General features: G+C 39.6%; 3 protein-coding genes across 3 annotated transcripts; 2 read left to right on the top strand and 1 right to left on the bottom strand.

Moving 5' to 3' along the window:
• The first annotated feature begins 955 nt into the window (after positions 1-955).
• LOC111869854 (interleukin enhancer-binding factor 2 homolog) lies at positions 956-14,264 on the top strand. The gene is made up of 9 exons (XM_023861684.2): positions 956-1,062; positions 1,294-1,467; positions 1,584-1,712; positions 2,619-2,787; positions 4,684-4,846; positions 6,257-6,377; positions 10,446-10,557; positions 11,635-11,787; positions 13,906-14,264. The coding sequence occupies exons 2-9, from the start codon at positions 1,306-1,308 to the stop codon at positions 14,055-14,057; spliced, it is 1,161 nt and encodes a 386-aa protein (XP_023717452.1). The 5' UTR covers positions 956-1,062; positions 1,294-1,305; the 3' UTR covers positions 14,058-14,264.
• A 2,415-nt stretch (positions 14,265-16,679) lies between these two features.
• On the bottom strand, positions 16,680-18,814 carry LOC111869861 (beta-sarcoglycan). Its single transcript, XM_023861700.2, has 2 exons — positions 18,334-18,814; positions 16,680-18,133 (listed from the first exon to the last, which is right to left on the bottom strand). The coding sequence occupies exons 1-2, from the start codon at positions 18,465-18,467 to the stop codon at positions 17,263-17,265; spliced, it is 1,005 nt and encodes a 334-aa protein (XP_023717468.1). The 5' UTR covers positions 18,468-18,814; the 3' UTR covers positions 16,680-17,262.
• A 605-nt stretch (positions 18,815-19,419) lies between these two features.
• On the top strand, positions 19,420-23,370 carry LOC111869842 (proteasome subunit alpha type-2). The gene is made up of 6 exons (XM_023861670.2): positions 19,420-19,525; positions 20,561-20,637; positions 21,139-21,252; positions 21,463-21,604; positions 22,695-22,850; positions 23,054-23,370. Exons 1-6 carry the CDS (start codon positions 19,485-19,487, stop codon positions 23,226-23,228), a joined length of 705 nt encoding a protein of 234 aa, XP_023717438.1. The 5' UTR covers positions 19,420-19,484; the 3' UTR covers positions 23,229-23,370.
• Positions 23,371-23,777: the final 407 nt, after the last annotated feature.

Below are 23,777 nucleotides of genomic sequence, written 5' to 3'. Positions count from 1 at the left end.
CCCTACAAAGAATTAACTAAACTAGTAACTAACCCAGCAGGCCGCGCTATAGCGCAAGCAGTTAGTCGCTGGCTTCCCACCGTGGCGGCCCGGGTTCGATCCCGGGTCTGGTCAAGTAGGATTTGTGGTGGACAAAGTGGCGCTGGGGCAGGTTTTCTCCGAGTACTTCGATTCCCCTGCCAATCTTCATTCAGCCAATTGCTCCACAATCACCCTCACGTATCATCTGGGGCTGGTACAATAGGCCAGAAGTGGCCGCAGTACAAGGGACTTAGTCCCACCCCACTAGCAACAATATAAAAAAACTAACCCAGCAACCAACAGATTCTAATAATTGCTCAGTTGATTAACAAATTCCCCACCCTTCTTGAAACCCACAGATTTGCAACGCCAGGCCCATCTCATCCTCCTTGACTTGATCATTCTAATTATATTTGGCGAAGAGTACAAGTTATGAAGATCCTCATTATGCACAACTTCTGTCACTTCATCTCTCTTCGGTCCATTCTTTGTGATTTTCTTTAGTCCCTCCAATCAAATGCAGAGATAGTACTCTAGTAGGTCTCGTCCACTTCCTTTCAAATTCTTTCCAATTTAACATTCATCAGTCTTCCTTAACATTCGATAATATATAGTCCAGAAACAGCGTCGTAAAATAACTCCCCTCTCCAACAAGGATTTTCAGGCTTCATCAAATCTGTTCGATGAACGTGATTATCCACGTTATTACGGGCGAGGACACACCAAGGAAACTGGCAACCGCAATGAAACCGCAACAGCCTGAGTTGAACACATGTTACTGAATGGAGCAGCGCAAATTGTGGCTGTTCAACAATTCTCGGAAATTGCGGTTATGTTGCGGTTGCCAGTTTCCTTCGTGTGTACCCTCTCCAGATCGTTAAGTAATTTTCGCGATGCACAATCGAACCCAAACTGGTTTAGCTATCATTTACAACGGCAGACATTCTAGGAATTGGGCGTAGAAACGAAATAGAAGGCAGTGGAAGGTTTTAATAGACGCCGCCATTGTAAACATATATGAAGCTAGCCGGCTAGTAACAAGTAATTCAATTGTTTGTATTATTAGTAGTATACTGTATAAGTGTTCGTGTTGTATTTTGAGTCAAATAAATTTGATGTAATATGAGGAACACATTTTTGTATTGGATAGATATATATATGTGTTGAAGTGTTTCTGAAGATTACGAGAAATAACCAAAACAAGACAGCGTTGCAAGTTTAAGGCCTTTTTGCGTTAGTTTATGAACTGTGGCATTTTTCTCCTGTTACTAGGTAATAGCAAATATGGTTCGAGGAAGAGGACGTGGTGGTATGGGAAGAGGAATGGGACGACTTGGACCATTTAAAGTAAAGCCATTTGTACCTCGACATCCATTTGATCTTGCACTTTGTGAGTCTGCATTCCCTAGAGTTAAAGCTTTGCCAGATGAGGCTGCTTTTACTCAGGTAATAAATTACTTATGTGTATGTGTAATTTGTAACAAACATAAGACAGTTATAAGAGTATTTGCCATTTTGTAGAAATTCATAATTTAAGTACATGACATTATTTGTCGTAACAGGCTCTGTTGAAGAGGAACACAGACCTGTCCCCATCTTCTCATGAACAGACATCGGTTCTGAACTTGGTTACCAAAATTCAGACTGTTATGGACAACTTAGTTGTTGCACCTGGGACTTTCGATGCCTGTGTAAGTAAAGTGAATAGTTGACAGAAGTGGTACCTGTACATTAAGTAAGGAGTTTATATTGTAATATAAATAGGTGTAACTATATTTTGAACTTGTAATTTATACATATAGACATACTAGTAAGCCCAAGGAAATGAAGTGTGTTACATTATTATTATATCATGATTACTCATTCATTGCCTGTAAATAAGCTGATAATTAAATATAAATAAAATATTGTAGTCCATGATTTATTTCACCGTCTTTTAGTGCATACACTTATCTACCTCACTCCTTTATCCCGCACTACATGTTTCGGCACAAAAGTGCTATCTTCAGGTGCTTATTCGGTTAACGTCAAACTAGTTCACTGCATGCCTTGTCNGACAGAAGAGATTAGAGGTGACTCGAGAAGTGAGATACGACGTAGGAAAAATCCTGAACAATTTTAATATTTTTAATATTTGATGTTTGTCGGTATATATGATAAATATATATTTTAATTATTTTGATATGAAGACAAGGCATGCAGTGAACTAGTTTGACGTTAATCGAATAAGCACCTGAAGATGGCACTTTTGTGCCGAAACGATGTAGTGCAGGAGAAAGGAGTGAGGTAGATAAGTGTATGCACTAAAAGACAGTGAAATAAATCATGGACTTAAATCAGTGCAACAGGACGATAAAATATAACAAAATATTGTAATCAGAGACATTATCCAAAACCCAAATGAATATAACAAAACCACTTTGTAGCTGATTTTAGAAAAAACCAAGAACGTGCCAAAAAAAAAGAAGGCAGGGAATTCTGCTGCCTGTCTGCAAACAAAGTTCTGTAGTGTTTTTTTTTTCAAGGGGGGTCCTACTTTGTTTAAAGTAACCCCAGTATGAACTTAGAAAAATAAATGCTTTCATTATTGTTTGTAGCAATTAGAAGAAGTTCGTCAAGTAGGCTCATTTAAGAAAGGCACGATGATGACTGGACATAATGTAGCGGACATAGTTGTTATTCTGAAGACATTGCCAACCAGAGAAGCAGTGGAAGCCCTTGGCATTAAAGTGCACGAAGATCTGAAGTCCCAAGATCCTCATGAAGGTAACTGAATTTTTTTTTTTTCACTGGCTCTACAGTATACCTTGGGCCCTGGCCTCTGATTTTTAGTTCTGTGACCATTTTACAGATTGTAAGACTGCTTGGATGAGTGATCAGCTCGTCGCAATTGAAAATGTGTAGTGAAGAGAAATAAGTAGCAGCTCTTATGATAGGCTTAAGATTAGAATGTGGTCATCACTGTCAGCAGGCTGCCAAGCTCTCCTTTACTAAGTTACCAGCATTCCGTATTCAGGAGAAGCCTTGAAGTGGCATCACATACTGTCGTTGACTCCGTGTTGTCAGATGAGACAGAGCAATTGACTGACGAATGATAACTTTGTGACATGTTGGAATGTGTGTGAAGTTAGGTTCTTGGGTTGCCTATATTATGGTGGAGGGGAGGTGTAGCCCCGCCATCCTTGATCTTGGTACTGGATGGAGGTGAGTGGTCAGCTTCATGCCCTGGCCACTTCATAATGAGGAAATAAACACCAGTACCCACTGGGTAGAAGGCTGGATTGGCCTCAGAGCTGGTCTGGGTGTTATAGATTATAATTTGGTTATAGTTACTATACCAATAATATTTATTTTCCCTTACTGCTTATGTTTGCTGTGACCTACGTCCTGCTATTAAAATTACTCAGGCCAAATACAGTGACTAGCTGCTTGCTGTAGTCTGGGGTTTGTTTTAGTAAGGTAGCTGGGCTAGTGCAGTCATTATAGGAACTGGCTGTGTGCTGTATGATTGGTTCTATTCCTAGAAGGAGCAGGAATTTTTTTCGTGATTAACATATCCAAACTGTCCCACCCAGCCTATTAATAATGGGTGCCAGGATTACTTTTCCTGGGAGAAAAGCAGCTGGGTCATGAAACTGACTACCCATCTTGACCTGCTGCTGACTTTAAGAGCAATTTTGCTTTTATTACATTATTATTATAAGTAACTAATTAACTCAGTGGAGCTGAGTCCTTGAGAAGCCACCAGTTGCTCGGCTACTCAAGAGTGTAGCAATATTTTATGGAACCTGAAGGTTCATTACTGTGTTCACAGGAGCCCGTCACTGGTTCCTCTTGTGAGCCAGATGAATACAGTTCATACCACTCCATCCCATTTCCTGAAGATCCATTTTAATAATACCCTTCTACCTACCTCCCGTTTCCCCACCAAAACAATATGCATTTGTAAGATTTGAGAGGTTTTCAGAGCGGTGACTATGAAGAAAGCAGTCTTCTGAGATGTGGCGCTGTGTACATATTGTGTTAACCGATGTTTCGCAGGAGAGCATCTCCTCAACCTTCAAGGTAGAAGAAAAAAGAAGAAAATCCGCAAGCGAAGAACCAGTGTGAGCAGGTACAAATAGACTAATATCAAGAATAACCTGCTCTAGCCCGCTACCTGCTGGCCCACCACACCAAACCCTTCCCTTCTCCTCTCTACTGAGTTCCCATGTAGCCCCTCTTCCTTCCCTTCCCGCTCGTATACAGCTGGGTTTATTCTCAACATTAGTCTATTTGCACCTGCTCACGCTGGTTCTTTGCTTGCGGGTTTTCTTCTTTTTTCTTGTACCCTGAAGATGGAGGTGATACCTTCCTGCGAAACGTCTGTTAACATAATATCTACACGGCGCCACATCCAAGACGAGTCCTTTCTTCAATGTATGCATTTGTTTTCCCTCCCATTTGCGCTAGATGCCCTGGCCATGTCATCCTCCTCAACTTTGTCATTCTAATTACTTTTGGATACAAGTTTGTTAGTGTTGTAGTAAGTATAGTTTTACCTGACTTTGTTTTATAAGTAAAAGTGATTGTGACACTAGTGCTATTTATTGCTTATTTCTGAAATTTTATGTTTGCTATAATTATGTAATTTTAATGGTGGTGATGTTATTTCATCTCCAGTTTTATCAGTGTTGACAAATGATAGGGGATTTGAAGTGAGCAGCTCAGAAGCGACAGTGCGTATATTAATGACCACAGTTCACCATAACTTGCGCAAACTTGACCCGGAGCTGCATCTTGATCAGAAGATCCTGCAGAGTCATCTAGCAGCCATTAGGCACAGGTTAGTTTTGTGTGTTATGTATAGAGAGTGAACACATGCATGGGACTTGCTGTATGTCAGTTGTGCTGCATGTTGCTGCTCAGAAAATATTGAGCATAAACCAAAACTAAACCAAACTCCATGGCATGTAGTCTGCAAGCGAGCTATACCAACCGAGCGACCACTGCTTGTCGGTGAAGTTAGTGCCAACTTCAGTGGATAGAGGGTGTCACATGGTCAGCGCAGCGGATCCCCATGGCCATTAATCTTGGTTTTCTAGACCGGAATACTGATCATATTTCAGTGAAATTTAATATGAGTGGGGACTGTGGACTAAAAGTTGTCAGAGGAATTTAATTTCTGTTCATATTGGTCCGGTAAACCTCAGCTTGTATATGAATCGGAAGTCATACTGTATGAGTTTAGACCAATTAATGACTGCAAAACCAAAACTGATACTCAGTATGAAATACAGCCTGAATCTCATTACGTTTTTCACCTTCTTTTTGAAACATCTCTTGATGTGGTTTACATTTGAGAAAAACTGAAAGAAAAATCATTTCTGAGGCTATTTTATGTGGCATTTGTAGTAGCATTAGCTTTATAATGATAAGCCTAGAGCAGTGAGATTCAAAATAGTAAAAATTGTTTAAAGAAAGTAAGTGTACTTCATTTGATTACATATTTCTGCCTTTGTCATGCAAGTGTGGTGTAGGAATACAGCATGAGATGCTATAGTTCTGAGTCTTAGCTGCTATATCAGCTATGCTAACAGATTTTCCTAAGGCCCTCCTCGCAAGTGCAAGAATAGTACCCCAGGCTACAACTGTTTCCTTTCAGAACCTTTCCAATTCATTATTCATCAACCATCCTGCAGTTTGATGCTGATAGCATAATAAAATAAGCCACAAACCCAGAACAGTATGGAATTAACAGTGGGAAGGAGTGGTATCTGAGGTTGTCACAGCCGTGACTATCAAGAACATGTTTCTGAATTTTTTTTTCTTTTCACTCCCACTTTGGGGCATAGGGCTAATTTCTCAGTTTCATGTTCATTTTTACAGACAATAGGACTCCTTGGACAAGTGATCAGCTCGTCATAAGGCCGCTACCTAAACACAGGGCAACACAAACACAGAATAAACATACACATACCAAACATCCATGCCCTGTATGGGATTCTAACCCATGATCCCTCCTTCTGAGCAAGGGAAGACAGTACATGCCTTAGACCACTCGGCTACCATGACCTGCTCTGTATGCTTAAAGCAGGGTATTTTTGCTTCAGAGTTGCTGCTGTAGAGTAATGTTAAATGGGGTTGACAGTAAATTGTATTTGGATATAAAGAAGAAACATTGTGTGACTGTTCTTGTGTCATGAGTTTATTACTGTTATGATATATAGTCTTTTCTTCACTTTTTCTTTTCAAGCCGTTGGTTTGAAGAAAATGCTCATCACTCATCGATCAAGGTGTTGATTCGACTTCTTCGGGACCTTCGAAACAGATTTGAAGGTTTTGAGCCCCTCTCACCATGGATGCTAGATCTCTTGGTATGTTTTCATATTTAGTGATCAGTAACATTCTTTATCTTACTTCTGTAATGTCACATGGTTCACAGTACTGCTGCATTGTTAATGTTCTGCATGACCATGCTCTACAGTTACCATTTACGTAACTGGAAACTGAACAATGCCAAAATTTTATTTTTGAAAACATATTTTTTAACTACAAGAAAGTTTGAGATAAATTAAATACACAACTCTCGATTATCCGGGGGCAGATAAACCAGTTTGCGANATAGAAAGTCGTGTGAGCTGGGCTTTGAAATGTTAAGCAGTGACAAAATTATAAGTTCAGTGGGGGTGCAGCCAGAAGAGCGGGAAGAAAGTGAGAATGAGGAAGAGGTGGACAGTGCTGCTAGTAAGAAAATATCACATGGTGCTGCTCTTAATCATTTGGAATCCTTACTAGACTATCTTGAGAGTGAAGAGAATAGTTTATTAAGTGACAAGCTAATATTACGTAGGCTTCGTACAGATATCCGTAAAAAGGAAAATGCAGCGAAAAAGCAAATGACAGTATTAAATTTTTTTAAGTGTTAAGTGTGAATATTCGTAAAAAGTGTTGGATGCTGTTGAACACTCTGATTGAAATAACTAATTCATACTTCAGTGTAATGTAAAAAAAGTATTAAATAGGCCATGAGATGACATAAAAATGAGGTTGAATAAATTTAAATACAGGTAGACCTATAGTATTATGAAGGTACAGTATTGCAGTACTACTTTTAATAACATTTGTCTTAACCGGGTTTTCAATTAATCGTGATTTCCATCCCCACCATTATCCCGGATAATCGCAAGTTGAGTGTATTACCATTTCTTGATTTATGTAATGATAGTTTTTCAAAAGTAGTTTATGTAGCCGTGCAAAGTGTACTTGGTTGAGGCTCTGTGCTACAAGCTGGAAGGTCATGATTTGATTCCTGATGAGGTCATTGGATTTTTCAGTTGACTCAGCCTCTAACAGAAATGAGACCAGGTATGTTCTTGGGGTTAAAGAGCAGCCGGTGCATAAGGCTGACGTCACTGCCATCTGTGAGCCGATTGTCTAGGAAACATGGAAGCCTTGACATCTCACAACCCTATGGGCCTTCATGGCCCGTTACAGGGATAGCTTTTTCTTTACCTTTTATAGATTATGTAGCATGTTGAGATGACTGAATGAAAAATTGGAAAGCGTGTGGAAGGAACTAGTTGTGACCTATTTTAGGGCAGCATCCCAGCATTTGCTTGGAGAACCTGAGCAAAATCACAGGAACTTCAGAATTCTCAGTCTTGAGACTAGATTTTGAACTCTGAACCTCCTGAATAAGAAGCAGTTGTGCTAGTCACTCAGCTGCAATATTCAGTAAATTCAGTGTTGTCTGTACAAAGTAGGTGTAAGATTAACATTGTTGTCTTCTGCATTGTGACACCATGTAGTTCGGACAGTGGATACTGAGATTTTGGAGGAACACTTGTAAGGCTTGAAGAAGTTCCTTCTACCCTGCAGATGGTAGCAGTGTGTTCCTCTGGAATGCTGGTATTCACCCCCCACCCCCAAAGACACTATGTTACAACTGAGGAGACCACAATATGATTGTTTGCCACTGTGAAAACCTGAAAACTGTTGCGAATAGGATATTTGTTTTGGAAAATATCAACTTCAGAGTTCCCACTTCACACGCAAAAGCATAAATTTAAGTGTTAAGGAAATAAAACCGATTACATTGAATGTTTTTATAATACAGTATGCCCCAAAATATGCAGTACTGAAACTCACGCATCTCAGACGTGCATGTGTGTTTGTCAACGGGACATAGCTTCAGCCGCACGTGTTCCCAGTAGTGGAAAGGAAGTTGTGTTGTGCAGTTGTTGGAAATGGGTCTCTCAACGGAGGAAAAAGTATTCATAGTTGAGTATTATTTCCTCTCATATGGAAGTGGTTGCCAGACAACTCACTTCCTTGGTTTTGAGTGGCCAGATGTTATTGTCCAGAAACCGCTACATAGTACATGTGTGATGATATGGTGTGCCTTGTCAGCATGTGGTATATTAGGCCCCTATTTCATTGAGGATGATACCATCATCCAAACGCTACAGGGACATAGTGATCGGACCATTTCTTCAGGATTTGAGAAGGTTCTGTCATGCAAGGGGCCTTCACATGAATGGACAGTGGTATCAACAGGACGTCTTTTCATTTCAGTACTGTATGTTTTGGTGCATACTGTATCTGTATTACTGTGAAGTTTGTAATAGAAGTAGCACTAGTTGCTGATTTTGTTGGTTGCTTTGAAGTTGAACTTGGAAGAAAGGAAGTAGTATGGTATAGCTGTACCTCCAGTTTGTCTTTATAACTTCAGGATATGGTGCTTAGTACATACAGGGGCAACTGTGTTGCTATATTATTTCTGATTTAACTCTTTGACTGGCGCGAAGGGTATTTAAATCCCACCCCTGTCCTGGCAGGCCATTTAAACCTTATGTCGCTAAGATGCATGTGCTTACTTTTTTCTAAACAACTTCAACAAAAATTGGTTTTTAAAAATGAAATTTTCAGGAACTATTAAAAAGACAATATTTTATGCAATAAATGTCTTTCCATACCTTTTTAGTAGTTTTTCTTCGTGTGATAAACATTGAAACATGAAAGTTTGCAGAGAGCCACACCACAGCTTGCACACATGACACTTGTTTCTTTTCTAATCTTGTGCTTAGCAAACACTCGACACTTTCTCATGGCACCATTCTTCTTATTGTTACTGGGAGGAACATGGACCATTTTGTGAACTTTCAGGCCACCCTCTAGACGATTTTCTGGGTCTTTCACTGGTGGTCTTTTCAAGGTCGCGTGCGGAGGCGTGACTGCACTCGAGTCTGACGCATTAGTTTCGTCATTCACTTCATTCCTTGACTGTTCTCCCTCTCCACACTGTTTGTTTGGTTCTGTCATTTTTTCTACACAGTCCAATATAAAATCTTTGAATTTGTAATTTCTCTTCTTGTATTTTTCTGGGCGTGTCAGGCACCGCACTCGTGTTAACTAAATGTTCATCATTACTGTCTTGTGGATCATTGTCTATCACTGTATTATTGTCACTATCAACTTCATCCAATTCAGGAATCATTATTTCATCGCCACTATCATCATCAGCACAAATCTCCTTCACAACACTTTCCAGCTGGTCTGTAGGAACACGTCGACACTTGCTGCGAGAAGCCATGGTGAAACTGAATGAATGTGAAATATTTTTTGAACTTTTCCTTCTCGGAGGGTTCTGACAGTAATATAGACCCCCACAAAGTTTACAAGGGTTCTTTACAACCATGCACAAAAACTACCATATATATGTCTTTGGTTGATGAGTGCCGAGAGAGCAAATAAGGGAAGAGATTTTCAAAGCGTTAAAACACGCCAACACCAGGGAACGGCTGGCATCACCCCAGCGTTAAAACACGCCAGCACCAGTCAAAGAGTTAATCAGAGAAAGTGTTTCACTTATACAAATAATTCAGGTAGACAGTGATGGCATCTCAATTTCTTAAATTGTGAAGCCAAGTTCTTAATCAGAAAGTTTTGAGGAGAAATTATGTGAATTATGCTTTGAAATATAGTAATTAAGTAGGTTATTTGATATGAAAAGTCATAGAGGAATCATTTTGCTTGTGTTCTTATTCTCTTGCTGTGTAAGTGGTGGTGTATGTTGGAACTCTCATCCCCCCCCCCCTTGGGAACAGATTGGAGGTGGACCAGTGAACTTCCTAAACCACATGTGATTAGTGTGTTATAACACCAAAATACCTAAATAAGTCATTGAACTATAATGTATTACCATTGTTAAACAAATTCAAGGTACTGTTACAAGGAATAGAGTACAGTGTTTGTGCCTACAAGAATTACTGACACGGCTGCTGCCACCTGTTGGTCTTTTTGGAACATATTTAGGGGCCATCATCCAAAGTGAACTTCTGCTGGACCATGCATGGTGCTCTTCCATGGAATGATGGATTTGAGAAGCCCAACCTGTGCTATCAAATTCCTTTATAACTACAAATCTTTCTGTTTGTTTGCAGGCCCACAGTTCTATCATGAACAATCCAAGTCGTCAGGCCCTACCTATCAACCAGGCTTATCGACGGGTCTTACAGCTTCTAGCTGCCGGTCTTTTTCTTCCTGGATCAGCTGGTGTGTTTAGTGTACTCTGGACCGCTCTAAATTTTATGTGACTTTGATTCTTGGTGTGATAGTTATCCTGTCTTGGAGGTTGTATGTATCAGTTTTGGCAACTAAATTGAAAATCAAAAGTAGATTAATAGTTTTATCATAGGTCTAATGTCAATAAAGAAGCCATGCTAACTCAGTCAATATAGTGACTAGACTATTGGCTGAATGACTGAGGAGCAATTGGGTTTCCATTCCCAGCAGGGGCAAGAGATTGTTTGCTTATCCACAACACCTAGACAGCTCTGGGGCCAGACTTTTCTCTTGTCCAGTAGGTGCTGGGGTTTGCTTTATCTTGTGTTAAATCAGGTATATCATGAAGCTGGGGGCATGCGATAGCATAGTTGGTTGAGGCATTGTGCTCTGAGCTGGAAGGTTGCGAATTCAATTCCCAGTGAGGTCACTAGATTTTTCAGTTGACCTAATCCAGCCACGCTATGGCCCTGGGGTTGACTCAACCTCTAGCAGAAATGAGTACCAGGAATCTTCTTGGGGGAAAAGAGTGGCTGCCACATGAGGCTGGCAACCTCACTGCCATCTGTGAGCTGATTATCTAGAAGATGTGGGAGCCTTGACGCCTCACAACCCTGTGGGTCTCCACAACCTCTTACAGGGATAGTTTTACTTCTTACCTTTTTTATGTATAGCATGAAACTGACCACTCATTTCTGTCAAATGCATGGAACTGTACAGCCACTCCCCCATACATCTTCATGGCATGGTACTTAATTAAGCACAGGAGCAATTTTACCTTTACCTTCTAATGTTCAGAATGCAAATACTGTTAACCTTCCATATAATAAAGGCAGTAAAACTGTTAAGTTTTAAGTTTGTTTCAAAAAGACTAAATTTTGTTAATTTATTTTTTATTTAGGTTTACGTATTTTTAAGGACCGCTTTACATACTGACCTACATGAACTTGTACATACATCTTTTGAACCCTTTGACAGATTTTGATTAAACTTTATGTATGCCATTATTCATTTACATGTGTAAATTTCATTAATTGTCCACTTTACATATCTGTATGCTCTTGGTAGGCATCTCAGACCCATGTGAGGGAGGAAACATTCGGGTGCACACAGCCATGAGCCTTGAGCAGCAGGACATGGTGTGTCTAACAGCCCAGACTCTGCTACGAGTCCTAGCTCATGGTGGGTACAGGCGTATCCTGGGTCTTGAAGGGCATGGAGGTATGTGTATTTCATTCCTGCATCCATGGAATGTATCGTATTTTATATATTAACTTTCTGTGTAATAAGTGGATATTTGTGAAGGTGTGCAATATTGGTACAATTAACTAAAATAGGTAACTTATAAATACTGCTGTCTATAGAGATATACTTCTTTATTTCCCCCCCCCCCTTCTTTTTTACCCAACTGGATAATTGCGGTCTCATGTAAGTAAATGATGTAAGCAGTATGAATGTTAATTCATCAGCATCTGTATTGGTGTAAGTTTCGACTGGTAGTAATTAAGAATAGTATAATTTGTACTGTGTTAATGGTTGTGGGGATTCATTGCGCTGACCACACGACACCCTCTATTCGCTAAAGTTGGCAACAACTTCGCTGACAAGTGGTCGCTTGGTCGGTATAGTTTGCTTGCGGACTAAGACCACAGTTTTTTATTAAACGAACACACTGAAGGCTTTTACATGTTTAAAATATTTTTAGTTATAGCGTAGCGACTTCAGATTTGGGTGGTACGGATATTTCAAGTTCTCATTTTAACTTTGTTATAGTAACTTCTATCTTGTCAGTAAAGTAATTGCTCATATGCAATAGAAGTGTCATATAATGAGTGTGGCCTATAACAAGAAGCTTATTTCAACAAGCATTTTCTTGTACGGATTTGTTTGTAGTGAATGTTCTTCTCTCACTTCTGGATTCATGTAAATATACACTTGACAGTGTGGCTTATATACTAATTTCTATTCCTTGCCAGTCAAGTAAGCTACTGGCAGGAAAGTGTTCTTCTGTCCTCATTCATCAAGAGCGTGTATGGGGTACAGTAAGAGTCTTCGTCCTCTGCTTTCTTAATACTTGTGCGGCAGAATAGCTGTCAGTGCATCGTGGGAAATAACAAAGAAAATGCTTAGAATATTTTCTTTCTACCTCATGCTTTTGCATCACTGACCATCCTGTAGGGCTAGCATGGGCTCTTCCATCCCCCCTTTAAACTTAAGAATGATACACAAATGGACAATTGTGCTTGGCCAGATGATGAGCCAAGCGGTGAAGCAGGTCAGTGCACTGCATGGTTTGGCATAGAGATAATTATCCTATAATGGCTATGCTGTTTTTTCAGGTATAGCATGTACTGCCTGCATGTTGAAGAGTTATCCCACCACATTGCTGCTTTCCCTCACCTTCTCCTCTTGTCCTTTTTTAAAGTCATGGAGTTTCTGCAGAATGAGATTGGTAAGCGTCCTGCAGGAGTCACATGATAGGTGACTGTTCTGCTCATGTGCATGACAAGGCATTTGAATGAAATTGAATGGAGCCAGAAGCAGTCAAGTGATATAGTTTGAAGAAAGTTTTCATGAGAGATGCTTCTAGCTCAACTTTAAATAGTAGTACATCATCAAAACTACAGGACCTCGGGTAGCTCAGTCATTATAGTGATTAGAATATGGGTTGGGTGACCAGGATATAATTCCTGGTAGGTACAAAGATTTTTCTCTTCACCACTGTCAAGGGCCAACCCAGCCTTGTATCCAGTGGGAACTAAGAGTTCATTCTCTTGGGGTAAAGCAGGTGGAATGGGAAACTCACCTTCTTAACAGTGCTAAGGTTAGGAATGCATTGTAACTGCTTATTAAGTTGGAGGCCCATAATTATTAGAAATTATTGTATTTAAACTATATAATATCTAGATAAGGGGATGTGACCGCCTCTGTGGTCTAGTGGTCAGTGTTCCTGGCTACAGATCCAGAGGTCCGGGTTCGATTCCCGACGCTACCAGATTTTTTCTGGGTCTGGAACGGGATGCACTCAGCCTTGAGATGATAATTGAGGAGCTATTTCAAGGAAATAGCGGTTCTGGTCTAAAAATCCGAGATTAATGGCCATGGGGATTTGTTGTGCTGACCACCCGACACCCTCTATCCGCAAAAGTTCGCCGACGAGTGGTAGTCGCTTGGTCGGTATAGTTCACTTGCGGACTAAAATCATGGAGTTTGTTTGTTTAAGGGGATGTAGCTGCATTCTTGCATTTAGACAGATACTTAAGGCCATTCTTGCTTATTAATGGTATGACAGTTTTACTTATTCCTTTGAACACAGACTTGGCATAATTATTCTTTCAGGGATTGCAACTGAAATGTCAGTATGGGAAGGAGTGGTAGTGTCTCCTCTTGATAAGGCATATGAGAAACCCCCAGAAAAGAAGGATGGTGAGGAAGATGATATGGAGGCTGATGGAGGTGGAGATGAAGCTATGGAAACAGCTGATAACTAGGCACAGCAGTAAGAAAAACATTCTTACTGTACCAGTGAAATATTTGTTTTGATCACATATTTAGATTGTGACAAGACTGTTGCGCCATCACCATATTCAGTCTCATTGTGCATTTACTGTCAATTTGTGTATTTTCTTATTGTACTTGATGTGTGTAGTTATATCAATTTTGTGCCGAATAAAAAGAGCGATGAATGTAAATCTTGACATGATCCATTCTGTTACTGGCTTGTATCATGCATCATTTCTGTGCCCCAAAATCTTGTACCGTAGATGTGGGATGTAAAAATCACTGCTCACCAGTATATTAATATTACATAATTTATTTTGTATCTGCTTACAGTGTTAATATATGATGCATGTAAAACATAATACTTTGAACACAGTGACTAATCACATGATGAATTTTGGTATCTTAGTACATACATCAGGGCTACAGTCATGTATTACACTAGAAATAGATGTTCAATACATAAATTAACTTCACGTTCTTAAAAATATATCTGAAAGAATCATATAATTCTGTTTGTTTCATCTATGTTGTAGAATGTTCATTAACCTAAAAAAACCAAAGCTATCCCTGTAGCAAGCCATGGAGGCCAATAGGGTTTTGAGACATCGAGGTTCCCACACTCTCTAGACAGTCCGCTCACAGATGGTGGTGAGGTGGTCAGCCTTATGTGCAAGCCACCCTTTATCCCAGGAAGATTCCTGGTACCCATTTCTGTTAGAGGTTGAGTCAGCCCCAGGTCGTAGTGCAGCTGGAAGGATTAGGTCAATTGAAAAATCCAATGACCTCATCAGACCTATCATGTCAAAATTATGACACATTTCTTCATATATACCCTCCAGAGGATTCAATCATGTTGATATTGCATTATAGCAAAATGTTAGTTTGCAGCTCCTCTCTCAACATCATAGAAGATCTGCAGCTGCCAAACACTTGACAAACACCTATAGCCAATGGATATGTCAGGCTGTAAATCACACTGATGTCCCTCTCCTGGTAGATGATACAAGTATTTATTCTCAGATCTTTCTGAAACTGGTAGTCAGATGTGTAGATGGTTGTGTCCAGTGAATGACTTTGGTATTAGAGCTTTTGAGCGCAGTCATAATAGTGACTGGCTATAAGCTGGATGGTCAAGGGGTCAGCGTTCGAGTCTTAGTAGGAGCAAGATTTTTCTCCTCTACATCATCCAGGCCAGTTATGGGGCCCACCAAGCCTCTTACCCAATGGGTAACGGGGCTTTCTCCCTGGGGGTAAAGTGGCCATGGCATGAAGCTGACCCACTCACGTACAACTAGTGCCAAGGTCAAGAATATGTTGAGCTATACATCCACCCCCACGTCTTCATAGCGTAGTGCTTAATTAGTTAAGCACAGGGACAGTAAGGTTAGTATGTGGTTTGATAACTGAGTCATTTACACAACGACTTTAGAGGTATTTCACTTATAACAGGAAAAATGTTCTCCTCCTAGTGATGCGTCAGGTCTCGCCTTCATAATACTGTGCTTTGACTTTGCATACCTTTGGTATGTTTTGAGTAAATTAATTGAAATTGGTAACATCTAGAGTTAGATGTGTTGTGTTCTGTACTGAATGTGGTAAGATACATGTATGCTATACACATCATATTCTTTATAATAATATATGTATATTCATNTATCTTTGCTGTATGTGCAATAAGACTTATTGTGCGATGGTCGCTGCATTTTGTAGCTTTTGTCTTTTTCTTTAAGGCAATCATTGTAACTTCTGTAAAGTCCTTGGGCCACTCTCCACTTTCATATATGGTGTTCATTAGTTTTGTCAGTGTTTTCAAACCACCTTCCCCCAGTAACTTGAGCACATCTCCAGGTACATCATCATCTCCTGTAGCCTTTCCCTTCCTCATTTCCTTGATAGCTTTTTCCACCTCACTTTGTAAAATATATGGTCCTTTCTCGTCTGTATCTACTTCTTCTTCCGGTTCAACTTCTAAGGTTTCTGGTCGATTAGGTCGATCATATAGTTCTGAAATATAATTTTCACTTATATTTCACTTATAACAGGAAAAATGTTCTCCTCCTAGTGATGCGTCAGGTCTCGCCTTCATAATACTGTGCTTTGACTTTGCATACCTTTGGTATGTTTTGAGTAAATTAATTGAAATTGGTAACATCTAGAGTTAGACGTGTTGTGTTCTGTACTGAATGTGGTAAGATACATGTATGCTATACACATCATATTCTTTATAATAATATATGTATATTCATGGTATCTGGCCATCATGCTTAATATCTTGGAAACTAATGATAACAGGGCATTTTATCAAAAAAGCTTCAGACAATTATTTTTTATTTTATTTGATCAATTTGAATCCAAGTCAATCCCCCCCCCCATAAAGAAATAAATGGGGACCATGACAATGAGTATATAACCTTTGTATGTTTCCACAGAAGTGGTAATGAGGTGTGTTCTAAGGTCACGAAAATAATGAGAGTCCAATTCTCTAAAGATATCAAATGTAAATGACAATGAACGACAAAAATTGTTCCTTAAATTTTGCATGATGAATAGATCTTCATAAAATATGCACATTTCTTACGGTAAATTTTTGTAGAATATAGAGCAATAACATGGCAGCCATAAAAAAAGTCAACTGTCTTTCAGTTTGGTCATGATAGTTAATCAGCTGCATACCTACAAATTCTGGACAAAACATTTGTGTGTCAGCTGGTTCACCTCCCCCCCTCCCCCCAAAAGAGGCAATGATGTGATACAGTTCTGATATTATATTGGGAAAATCTGTTGTAGCTTCACTCTTCACTACTGGAAACTATACACGTCAATGCATGACTAAATTGCATTATAGCTATTTACAGTTCTTGCTAGCTTCATCATACAGACTGAAACACAAGACATAAAGGACACAATATAAATATGGTATTTTGGGATGTGACATCATGTACCTTTGTACATTTTCAAGGGGCATGCTGCCTCTGTCTGGTGCACACATGGCATCACATCCCAGTATACAGCAATCATGATTTTCACATAGACAATATGTTCTTCCCAGCACTAATTATGTACATACAAATTCTACACTCTAATTAGACAATATGTTCACTCACATGGAAGCCTGTTTTAGCTGTTCTATACACAAATAAGAACAAAGTATTATGACTAGATATTCTACAGTCGACATTGAACAGTTGACTGTTACATGCATGGATTGGTTTGGGACGAGAGATTCACATTATGACATCCAACATGCATGTTATTCCCACCAGACGGAACAGGGACTCGAAACAGTTTGCCCTCAGGCATGCAGACACATACTTTATATTGCACTGAGGCTGGATTTCCTCCATCACCTAATGCAATAGGAATGCTTTTAATATCAACAGAAATACCTTCATGCCCACTCAGAATTACGCTTCCATTAACACTTTTGAGATAAATATCTTGATCTGCTGACCACACGATCTCCCGACCTTCCATACGTGTGCCCTCAGTACCACGAAGCCGAGTGTAGGTGTCCGAACGTAGGAAGAGACTGGCATTCACAGGACTTGTAATTCGTTGAGTTTGTGCCATCCTGATGTCAAGTTTCTTCACACCACGAGGAAGTCCAAAATTAGGGAAGCCCGTTGAGAAGACAGATTGTCCAGTCAGAGGATCACGAACATCAAAAGAATGAACACCAGTTACTGTGGTGATGCTGAGATTAATGTTTATCCTAGGTTCAGTCAACCGGCCTTCCTTGTCTACAAGATTAATATAAACTGAACCATTGTCACCTATCATTTCCACGGGACATTCGGAAAAACCTTCCAATTTGCCATCACGTTTGTATATCCTGTCCAAGTCTGTATTTCCATAAAACATGATAAGTGACTTCTCTGGTACAAGTTCAAGGCTTTCCATGCCCTGACCAAGACGAAGTACACCCAAAATGATGAAAGTCAGTAGTAAATTTCCCAATGCAAGGAAGAAGAGTAGCATTACCAGTGTCCAGAAGGCATATGTTTTTCTGCCTCGTAATCCAGTTTTGTGGAGTGACTGCTCATGGACTGGGACATAACCGGCTCTACAACAGAATACAATGTACAAACCTCTTCACAGGAATAAAATTTACGATGTTAGAATTAATATCTGGTAAATGAACACGAAAAATGAGGTTTTCTTTTACTGTATTTAATCTGTAATTTGTATTTACTAATAACACTTAGCAGTATCCTAAATTAAAGTTACATACATGAATTTTACACGTCGTACTTGTATACGAACCTGAAATTGCTATTATGGTGTCTATTAATATTTCTTTTAATTAAAGCTTTATCCCGCAAAGACAAAGTTGTAAACCCGCTTTCTGATGGGGCATCAGACATCGGAGATGCTCTGGAATCTGGCACAGTAGACATTTCTTCTACTAAATCGGAAAACGCTGATATAGTGTTGAGAATCAATTACTTTTCTTCAACAGTAAATATATGATGCCCAATTGTAACAGCAATAATAATAATTTATTTTACTAGCAGAAGTAACAATTCACCAATAGGGAAGAGGCAGACTATCGTTCGACCGTTAGCATTACAGCTAGTCGACTTGGTGGCGGCCAGAATCGAGCGAATCGAGTGAGAACTATCGAATGGTGTAAACGAAAAAACACGGATGAAGGTGTGAATGATGATGAATACGTTGATGACTGTGGAATTATGTGTGGTACGAATTATTCGATAGAGTCCATAAATTGATAGAAGCTATGGCTTGTAGTTGCATATTATATAAACGTGNCCTCCGAAACGTCGGTTAACACAACATATACACGGCGCCAAAGCCCAGAAGACTGCTTTCTTCATAGATAGATGCTGTCCCTGTGCTTAATTACTTAAGCACTATGTTTTCACGACACAGGGTAGTAAAGGTACAGCTTCACCTTTCTTGAGCTCGGCACTAGATGGTGATGAGTGGTCAGCTTCACGCCCCTGTTGTTTTACCTTTCGGTTAAAGAGCCCCCGGTACCCATTGGATAAGAGGATGGATGGGTCTCAAGGAAAAATCTAGCATTGCTGGGAATCGAACCCGGGCCTTCCAGCCCATAGCCCGTCGCTATGTATATTTTATGGCTTTCAGTAAGAGTGATAAAGACGGTGAAGGTTCCTCTGCGAATCAGGGTTTCTAAATTCGTGGAATGTGTGTAGTTTTAGTTTTACTGGAGGTATGGATGGGGTGGTAGGTATTTTGAAGGTTGAAGAGTGGGTAACCTTTCCGATCTGACTACTGGTTACACCACGCACGTCGCCGTTGTATTTACCGGTAGTTGTTACATAGATGGCAGCATAATTTGTTTGGCCCCACTAGGCAACAGCATTGGAGTTACGCATCTATAAGTGTGTTATCTATGGGGTTATTCAAGTTGTGAAGTGTGCGTAGTAATCATGGCATCTGAGCGGTACAGTTTCTCGTTGACAACATTTAGGTATGTATTTGCAGGGCTGTTTCAGTATAACAAGATTACACGATAGCTATTACATTTCGCGAAAATTAAATGTTGCTGAAATATCAGTAATTTACTCAGACTTGTGTATTTGTAAAACAGGAGAGCTGCTTCCATTTTAGTATTATTTTCTTAAAGTTTCTTTTGCTATATGTGTGTTTATATGCTGTATTATTCTTTAGGACTGCAGATTTTTATTTCATGATTTAAATTTTAAGCAAACATAACCTCATTTTGACTGGTGCAGTTGTGCTTATATGTTTAATGTTAGTTTTTCTAACCGGGGGGGGGGGGCCCAAGTGAACATAATATGTAATCGGTGCATCCCCAGGGAGTAAAGTTGACTTAATAGTAAAGCTCATTTTTAATATCTTAATTTACAAAGATGTGACTTTATAGTAAGTCAGGGGTGATGCATAATAATTAACATAGTGGAAAGACTCTGTTATTGTCCCAGTTTTTGAAGATTGCGGTAACACTGACTGAACCAAATAATGAGGAATATCACTGTTGTGAACTACATTGAAAACATCCAACATTTCTTCTCTAAAGCTTATGTAAACAAAATTATTGGGGAATGGCAGTGTGCATTTCAATGCAATGTATCAACTACTGATCAGATATTCAGCATCTGGAAGATACAGTACAATGGGGAACTACATGAGCTATTTATAGACATAAAGACATCATGCAGTGTGGTTAGAGAAATAATACACATTTTCATTCAGTTCAGTCTATGAAATTTGTTGGGTTGATTAAAATGTGTTAAATGATGCATGCAGTAAACATTTCTGTGATGTATTTCCTTTTTTGGAATGGTCAGAAACATTGTAACTTTATTTCAACTTTGCTTCTTTACTATATGCCATTAGGAAGGTGCAAGAAAGTCATTTAGAGATTAGCACTGAATGGGTGTATCAACTTTTAATATATACTGATGACTTCCATTTATATAAAAATATAAATATATTTTTGAAACTTGGGTCTATATTTGAGTTCATACTGATGCTGTTGCAGCCCTTCAGGGAAACTGGTGCAGATTGAATATGCTTTGGCAGCAGTTGCAGCAGGAGCTCCATCTGTTGGCATCAAAGGTATACTTACAGTACTTCAACAGTTACGAGTATATTGACTGTATGATCAGTTATTCCCAGACTCACAACTAAATCCCAGGTAGTAGAATCCAGTGATTTAACACCATTAATACCAAAGCCTACCATTGAACATGATTCTGAGCCAGTTCCATCCACCTTCTGTCCTCTCTGCCTATTTCCTTGATATCAAAGATAATATTACGTGACATGAACTCAAACTATGCTGCACTGCTTAGTGTTCGAGTTTCAGAGATGACTTGATTTTTGGTTAGACTTGAAAGGATTCTGACGATGGTGTATACTGTACTTCTTTTGTCTTTTACATACCAGACGATGGATGAAGTCCAAAATAAGCCGAAAGAAGGACTTGATTTTTACTTCTGTTACTTCAAGGAAATCTAACATATTTGGGCTGTTTTACATTGTTTTCTTTGTAATGAATATCATGCAATTCAGGGAGTTTTCAGTGAATATGAATATTATATTTTGATTTTTTTGTAGCCTCCAATGGAGTTGTGCTTGCTACAGAGAATAAGCACAAATCAATTCTGTATGAGGAACACAGTGTTCACAAGGTTGAGATGATAACAAACCACATAGGAATGATATATAGTGGTGAGTACATACTGTTGCAACTAAAAAGGTATGTATTTAGAGGGAGTTAGGAAGCAGAAGTTAAACTGCTCAGTTACAAGTCTGCCATTGATGAAATCAAACTTCCTTTTTGAATAATTTCGTAAGAGACCCCCTGATGTAATGTTCAACCAACTTCTTTGTTACTGGGTTCTTAATGCGGCAGTAGTTTCCTGTGAATCTCTTTTGCAGGAATGGGGCCGGATTATCGTCTCCTGGTGAAAGGGGCACGAAAGATGGCACAGCAGTACTTTTTGGTATATCGGGAGCCCATCCCGACAGCACAGTTGGTGCAGCGCGTGGCCATGGTGATGCAGGAGTACACCCAGTCAGGGTATGACGACTTTAAATTTTATCTGTTTGAAATTTAGGGCATGGTTTGAAGAAACAGAACAGAGGTAAAGAGGGAGGAAGATGAAGAAATACATTTGTAGAGAGCTTATATGAGTGTAGATTACATGTCTCTTATATGATAGAAAATGTTTATTTTCAAATTGAATATATTGTCACATGTTGGGTAGGTCACGCGACAAATAACTTCACGCCTTTCTGGATCTAGTGAATTTATTGAACACTCACTCTCACAATTACACAATTTACAGTTCCACAACTACTGCCATCGGCAGTATCACAAATACTTCTCCTGCTGGAGTCCCTGCCATGCACTCAATGCAACCATACTCGGTGACTGCTAGATTGAAACTGACCTCGGCGACTTCATGATCCACATTGTGTCGCTCCTGATCACACTCTCTTCACATACTGCTCAACCTGTTTTTATAATGTTCCCTGTTGCCTCGTGTTACAGCGGTGTCCCCTTGTTACGTAACCGCGGGTGAGGGTGATGGAGTGTTGACTTGCCTGTCACCATAGCAGCGGCAGTTGCTATGATGCTGCTATGTCAATGCTGGAGGGGTGTCCTGCATAGCGCAAATACGTCACTATTTTTAAATCAGCATTTTTCATAATTCAGATGCCTAAAGTTGTCCCTGTCCTTAACTGCTGAAGCACTGTGCCAAGAAAATGTATGGGGGAGTGGATGTATAGATCGATGTATTCTTGACCTTGGTGCTAGTTGGAGGTGACCGGTCAGCTTCACTCTGCAGCTGCTTTACTCCTAGTACCCATTGGATAGGAGGCTAAGCAGGCCCCGTAACTGGTCTGGACTATGTGGAGAGGGGAAAGATGTTGCCCCTAATGGGGCTTGAACTCTAACTGCTGGGCCCTCCAGGACTGTGCTTTCCTGGCTCTCTGATTCATATGCTTATGGTGCCAAAATCATTCCTTTTGAAGATAACTGTTTTCCTAGATGTGTTGCCTTGTGGTCTGGCCCCGATGCTTTGCAGGACACAGACAAATTGAAACACATCCCTTCCGTAACATGAGGACATGCTGACTTGTTGCCCTGCTCTTATACATTTTAGTGGCGTGAGACCGTTTGGAGTGTCCTTACTGATATGTGGTTGGGATGAGGGGAAACCGTACCTGTTTCAATGTGATCCGTCTGGAGCCTACTTTGCATGGAAAGCAACGGCCATGGGCAAGAACTTCGTCAATGGGAAGACATTCCTTGAAAAAAGGTAGACCTGTTTTCTGACTTCTCACTTTTCCTTCCGACCATTGGATATCTCAGTATCCTTTGCTTACTGGTGTTTTCTTTCAGTCATTTTATGTTCTATTTGCATTTCGTAAGTATTCTTACATCCATGCAACTCTTTGGTGTATAGTATCTAGATGTCTGTCTGTCTTAAATGACAGTTATGTCTTTGTTTTGGTTCTGTAGGTACAGTGAAGATCTGGAACTGGATGATGCTGTTCATACTGCAATTCTGACCTTGAAGGAAGGGTTTGAAGGTCAAATGACAGCAGATAATATTGAAGTTGGAATTTGTGATGCTCAAGGTTTCAGAAGACTCGATCCATCCAATGTAAAAGATTATCTTGCCAATATCCCATAATTTTAAGCTTTAGACTTTACTCACAGTGAAGGCAATTTTATATTTAATATACTGATTATGTATTCTGATTTTGTGTTAAGTGAGACTGTATGCAATGTTAAAAAATACAAGTAACTGAACACCAGAACTGTTAGACAATGAATCTTTTTTTTTGTACTTTTGTAAATTTCTTTCTGTGTCCTCTAAAGGATATCCTAAACTGTTCCCCTAGTGGGAGTCATACTGCGTAGGAACTATTGGAAAACAGTCCAATAACAGAGANGGCCTGCCAGGATGGGTGGGATTTAAATACCCTTCGCGCCAGTCAAAGAGTTAATTACTTTTATTTCTAAAAAGCGACATTAGAATACAAACATAAAATTTAGTGTAATAAGTACTTAGATAACATATAGAATTACTAATAATTATTTTTTTTTTAATTGGGCACTGGCATTTGCTTTGAATGAGGCTGTTTTCTGGGATATAATGCTGTGTAGTCCACTGAAAGTCAACCAAACTCCACTTGCCACTTGTTTTCATGCTGGTTTCATGCTCTGCTTATTCTTTGGC

This window comes from Cryptotermes secundus, unplaced genomic scaffold, assembly GCF_002891405.2.
Source record: "Cryptotermes secundus unplaced genomic scaffold, Csec_1.0 scaffold286, whole genome shotgun sequence".
Taxonomy (NCBI): domain Eukaryota; kingdom Metazoa; phylum Arthropoda; class Insecta; order Blattodea; family Kalotermitidae; genus Cryptotermes; species Cryptotermes secundus.
This window is presented reverse-complemented; position numbering and strand designations above follow the sequence as displayed.

Coding starts and splice junctions, on each gene's coding strand:
- LOC111869854 (XM_023861684.2), top strand. CDS start 1,306: ATGGTTCGAGGAAGAGGACGTGGTGGTATGGGAAGAGGAATGGGACGA. Junction 2,788..4,683: donor GTCCCAAGATCCTCATGAAG/GTAACTGAATTT, acceptor TTTCATCTCCAG/TTTTATCAGTGTTGACAAAT. Junction 4,847..6,256: donor CTAGCAGCCATTAGGCACAG/GTTAGTTTTGTG, acceptor TTTCTTTTCAAG/CCGTTGGTTTGAAGAAAATG.
- LOC111869842 (XM_023861670.2), top strand. CDS start 19,485: ATGGCATCTGAGCGGTACAGTTTCTCGTTGACAACATTTAG. Junction 21,605..22,694: donor CAGGAGTACACCCAGTCAGG/GTATGACGACTT, acceptor TATACATTTTAG/TGGCGTGAGACCGTTTGGAG. Junction 22,851..23,053: donor AAGACATTCCTTGAAAAAAG/GTAGACCTGTTT, acceptor TTGGTTCTGTAG/GTACAGTGAAGATCTGGAAC.
- LOC111869861 (XM_023861700.2), bottom strand. CDS start 18,467: ATGTCTACTGTGCCAGATTCCAGAGCATCTCCGATGTCTGATGCCCCA. Junction 18,134..18,333: donor CACCATAATAGCAATTTCAG/GTTCGTATACAA, acceptor ATTCTGTTGTAG/AGCCGGTTATGTCCCAGTCC.